Consider the following 6000-nt stretch of genomic DNA (forward strand, 5'->3'; position numbering starts at 1 on the left):
CCCGATGTAAAGATGCTCGATCGACATACGATTTCCTCCAAACCCTATAAGTTAATTCATACAAGCTTTGGCTGTATGTTAATGTCACAATTCACAGTTAATCACTCGGCCCTTCACTGCACACATATTTTAATAGCCCCCAATATCTGGAACTCACAATTCATCTTCCCAGGGGCAACTATTAAGCCCGAATTCCAACCCACCAATACAATACATTCTCAGGGTGCATCACTACGTGTTCACTGTTATCCGCAAATACAACATTACAATCTATCTTTTTGGCTAATTGTTGACCAATGGTGAATAGGACTCCACCAGCTCTACCCCTACTTACGCGTGCTACACGCTGTATCTTTTTAAGTTTTCTGATTTGTGCCTATAATTATCAAGAATAATAAAATATTCCGCGATCACACTCACGGGAAGCTTGATCTCGTAATCCCGCAAAAACAAGGCTACCATACAATGAAGTCATTGAGCGTTTATCGTGAGCTGTACCTCCAAATTACATATATAAACAGAAATCGAGGAATTCTGACTGGGTAAGCTAGACCTGGAGAACCGAAACAGTCGATGACGTAGCAATCCAATGCCATATTTCTTTGGTTATCTGCTCAGGTTTATTTGGCTTAGCCGGTTTAATTACAGTGGAAATCAATTCCGCCTGGCTAGACATTGGGAACAGAATCCCCACCCCGCAGTACATTCAATGCAGTCAATTTTCTCCTCACCTGGCCCCACCAGATGCGATATCTTAGCTTCAGGTTCAGGACCCCAAAAGTGTAATTCCATAGAACTCGAGTTGCTAAATATAATTACCAAATATTGGGGAAGTTTTTTCGGGAAAATCCTTCTCGGCCAACTTGAGACAGCATTATTTGTGTTCTGGCCATCAACCCTATAATTTTTGGTTCAAAAAATATCCTTATTGCTCTTCGGTACATACGCGGTTGGTCAAATAATTTTCTGGACGTACAAATTACTCTGGTTTTGGATCCGCCAAAAACTTTATCGAGGGCACTGAAGGCTAAGAAAAAGTATTAAGAATGATAAGAATATACGTATGATTAGAATTACGTATTCCGATAACATAAGTATAAACCATACTCACTGTACTGCACTTTTTATTAATGAATTAAAAAAAAAAAAAAATACTGCACTTTTTATGATTAGATTGGTTAACTCTTAGGTTCCATGAGGGTGTAATGTTTCACTGAAAGTCCATATAAATGAAATGTGAATAGACCAATTTGGTGTTTTTCTGTAGGAAGCTGATGGTGGTTTATTGCAAAACAGCTGGATAAGAGAAGCCATAAATGGGAACGAAATACTGACGAGAATGTATAGAATTTTTGATATTCCTGGCTATGGATGGCGAACACGCAAGAGTGGCCTTTGCCTACGCGGAAGGATCAGATTAATTAAACTAACAATATACCTCATATCAAGATAAGCTTAAACACTCCTTCCCGCTATATATTAGAAATTCAAATTCAAAATTTTGGGCAAAACTTCATAGAACCGGCCGCGGACCCGGCTGTTTCCGCTATATAAATATACATGTCCACACACACCTATAGGCACACACACAAAAAGCTTTTACCTCTCGAGTGCTGATACAGGCTTAAACCCCATCGTAGGTACCATAGTGAGTAATAGAATATTCATGCATCTCTTGATGTCCTTGTTCTTCTCCAATTTCAAGGATCTGGTATAATCAAGTGAGGCAGTGCGATACCGCTAACAGTAAGGCTGAAATAAAGGCATCTACATGTGCATGTACATGTAAAGTATCAGAAATGGGGGTAAATCTGATATCGCATCAGTACGGTATTGTGAGAATGTGCCCATTTATCTCCGTATTTTAACGGTGTATACGATAGTGTTACGGCAGTGTTCAGGCATTTCCAAAGACTACGGTAATCGCTTTATCCATATTTCCACCACTGTAGTAACAATAGTCTATGGAATAGCCATACAAGGACAATCGCGCAAATCAACAGTTTACCGCCAAATCAATTTGGGTGAAATTAGTAGAACTGCCCAAACAGTACTAGCCCCACTTAGGTTCACTGTTAACCAGCGTACGATTCTAGCGTTGACCCACTATTCGTGTGCTATGCCTCTGTAAGACGTCACTAAGCACCATTAGTGAAATACACCGATAGGTACATGTATGTGTCTTGGAGGATGAAAACTGGTCCGAGTGATCATTTGTGATCACTTTCCCAGCTTTTAACCGGCAACTATGAACATCTTGGATTTTTTAAACAGGAGAGCAAGCGATAATTCATTGATGAATAGCTATATACGGTTCACTTGAGATTGCGCTGCAATGAACCAAAACCACAAGATAAGAGAAATCCCATTAATCCCCCTCTGCTACACCAATCAGAAAGTTTGCTAACATTAAGATTAAAAAAGAAGACAGAAAGAAGAATCTCTCAACCCGTGCGAGATTTTCTGCCATGGGTATATGTTTCGCTAATTAAAGACACCTTACAATCCTCCTCAGTTTTGGGTACCATACTCCAGACAATCGAACCCAATAAAGACAAACTGAGAATTACTGATTATAGACTTCGGAAGATTAATTCTTCTCGAGCTCTCCAGCAGTAGTATTAATAGTCGGGATACCTGCATCGGAAGTGGAGGCGGGAACACTGGGGGTGGCAGCAACGGCAGGGGTGGCTTCAGCTCCGACTACAAGCTCAGAGACGACAGGAGCCGCGGCAGGGGCCGTAGAAGAATCAGTCGTAGCCTCCGTAGCTGGAGCTGATGTAGGACTGGTAGCACTAGCCAAACTAGGCTCCTCAACGGCCTTGGTAGCAGTGGCAGTCTCCGGGGCTGCAGTAACAGCAGCAGAAGCAGTAGTTGGCTCTTCGGGAGCGGCAGCAGGGCTTGGAACGACCTCGGTGACATTTTCCTTATCGGTATTGTCCTTATCGGTGTTTAGTTTATCTGCGTTGTCCTTGTCGGTGTTGTTTTTATCGGTATTGTCTTTAGCGGTGTCATCTTTAACGACATCACTTTTTGCGGCGTCATCGTTGGCAGCGTCACCTCCACTAATGTTCTCTTTGGATGCATCTTCATCCTTTTTCAAAGGTTCGCCGGTCCCGCCGTAGGCTGCAGGGATAGTGGTAGATCCCATGCTCTTAGACAGCTCTGCACCATAAGAAAGCATGATGAGCTTCTTGAAGGTTTCCTTTGCGACAAGGGCTCTCATAGTGGTGTACATCCAGCTCATAAGAAGCGGAACGTTGACAAAGAACTTCTTATCGAGAAGCTCCGGGTAGAATTGCTGAAAGATTTCGATGGTTTTCTTCGAAGCGGTTTTGACTTCGGCAGGGCTACGGAAGAAAGAAACACGGAGATAATCGTGGACCTGGATTGTCTTGTACGGGTCGATGGTTGCCTTTACGGGGTCGTAGTCAGGAATGGGCTCTTTGGCAGAGGCAAGGTCGAGGAGTTCGATAGAGCGCTCCATGAGGTCAACCCTCCAACGGAGGAACCTTAGAAAGGAGACGTTAGATGGTGACCTTGCAGCAGTTGAAAGTGGAACTGAGAAACTTACTCCTGGACATCACCGAATGTTTTCGCAAAGTCTTTGACATTTCCATAGATGTTCCAGGTGACAACGACCTTCTTCTCATTTTCTCCATCTTTGACTTTTTCTGTAGTGATATATCCCAAATCGTAATACTTGGCTTCATCCCAGGTACCGATGACTTTACCATCCCCATCAAAGAACTGCCTGCGCCACTCCAGGGTTTCCTTAAGCTGCTTAAGAGTCAATTCCTTGTCACCCTTGTTTGCCCTCAAGAACTTCTGCAAGATGATCTTGGTAAGGAAGTCGTCCTTATTAGGCGAGAGAGTGATTCCCCAGATCTTGTGGGGGGGCTGTTCTGAGAGGATCGAGGCAAGCTCGGTATGAAGCACACTAAGCGGGTGATCTTCAGAAAGAGCAGGCCAGGTTGGAGTTGCAGTAGTCATTTTTGCCTATGAACGTTTCTGTGGTTAGCTGGCACAGCAAATCAGGCAAAAGGTAAAGAATACTATGGGGGGTGACTTACGGAGGGACGAATGTGATCAATTGATAAATTCGTCGGGAGTTGAAGATGGAGATGATTACTCCAATGTTTGTAGAGATGGTGGTGTTTTTTCTCTGTTTTTGCTTGCGTGTGTTCTCGTATTTTTGAAGTAAGCGATGATAGGAGGCAGAGTTTTGTAGAAGGAAGGGGGAAGGAAGCAAGGGACGGCGATAAAATTAAGCGAAGAGGCGTAAAGCTCAGGCCATTTCACGTCACGCCACATAATTTCCCCTAACCCTGTACATAGGTCCTGCAAATGCGAATACATGAGGTACTGAGGGCCTATTCAACAAATTACTGTTATATAAAGTGACAAACACAGTATCATTGCAAGGGACATTATGAGGATGTGAAACCGCGAGTTTTTACAAAGTAGGTTGATCCCAGATATCACTGTCTTATACGTTTATTTTGATTCAGGTACCGATCTCTACTTTCAGGCACCAATTTCTTACTCATCTGTTATCGATAACACATGTGCAATTATTTGAGCCTCCTTTCTTATGTAACCTACATGTAGGTACATGTACGATAATGGAAAGTGTAACCACATGTATGTTAGGGATATACGCTAGATTGAAAGTTTATAAACTCTATTTGATCTGCATTGATTTAATATGTATCTACGATATACATCCACATATCACCCATTAGGACCCCTTCCCGCCCAACCCCAACAAACTCACACTCAACCCATTTAACAGCTGCTCTCTGCAACAGTAATATTCACTGCGACACAACCCTCTGCCTCCAAAGTTCCTGCACCATCCCAGTACAATTGCCAAGTTCCCTGGACCTTGCTCTCATCGACTTTACAGGCCTTCCAGCTTCCACTGATTCCATTTACCGCGAAAAGGCCGCCTTCCTGAGTGATTCCGGTGGTGACAGCACCGGTGGGGACGGCCGCGGAATGTGGGACTGTGAACCCAATGGGCTTTGACTCGGTAGGATAGACATAAAGACGCTGGCTACCAGTGGGGGAGCTGTGGAAGGACTGGAAGGATGCACCGTCGCCGCCGGAGGTCACTATGATGTGTTAGTTTATGAGCTAGGTTAAAATGAGCAATCTGAGGAAGCTTACAGTCAAGAGACTCCGAGTAAGTAGAATACTTAATATTTCCGATGTATGCGGAGCCTTGATTAATTGTTAGTTGGTTATTCTGGCAACTAGATTAGCCGTGAGGTTACTTACTGTTGGCATACATCAATGTGGGGTAAATGAGCCCGTCCAATCCCGTGCTGGTGGAAGTAAGGGTAAACTTGGCTGGGAGGGCGTCGCGCTTCTCGATGGCAGCGCCAGAAACCATAGTAGTAAGGGCTGCGGCAAGAACGGTGGTCATGGTGAACTTCATCTTGAATGATTGGATTTCTGGAAAGGAAATTAAAGCGAGTGAATTGATTTTGATGTGATGAGAATGAACTGATGGTGGTGAAGCAGGCTTATGATGGGAGCTCCATGGAGGTTATTATAGGGGTTGACAAGACTATGGAGAAGTATCCGATTTAGATATTGGACATCGTCATTATTGAGTTCGTATCTCTCCGGAAATCCCGGATGGCAATGAATAGTAGGCACGGCTCCGACATAATCAAGCCTACCTACGCTCAGCATGGACTTGAGGTACTTGATTAATTAACCAAACTAACGGCTCTATCAACCAGGATAAAAATAATCAAATTGATGCACCACTTATTAATTCTACCATACCCAAACCTCGCAGTTGGGTTGTTAGTGAGCATAATCCATGCTTGGATTAGTTTATTCCGTATCCAATAGAGTAAAGCCTAGCTTGTAGTATCTACCGGCCTTATCCGACGTCAGCTAGGTTCAGGCTCTCAACACAATATACAAATTTACCATACCCGGGTTTTTCCCCAACCTGACGTAGGTGGGAGACAGCCAAAATAT

At 43.6% G+C, this 6000-nt stretch overlaps 1 protein-coding gene across 1 annotated transcript; it reads right to left on the minus strand.

The window, feature by feature from the left end:
* Positions 1-4788: 4788 nt before the first annotated feature.
* LAJ45_10942 (uncharacterized protein) lies at positions 4789-5443 on the minus strand (the record flags this gene model as incomplete). The annotated part of the gene is made up of 3 exons (XM_046120456.1): positions 4789-5117; positions 5173-5226; positions 5284-5443. The coding sequence occupies 3 exons, from the start codon at positions 5441-5443 to the stop codon at positions 4789-4791; spliced, it is 543 nt and encodes a 180-aa protein (XP_045966335.1).
* Positions 5444-6000: the final 557 nt, after the last annotated feature.

The sequence above is a fragment of the Morchella importuna genome, assembly GCF_003444635.1.
Source record: "Morchella importuna strain M04M26 chromosome Unknown Morimp01GS053, whole genome shotgun sequence".
Taxonomy (NCBI): Eukaryota; Fungi; Ascomycota; class Pezizomycetes; order Pezizales; family Morchellaceae; genus Morchella; species Morchella importuna.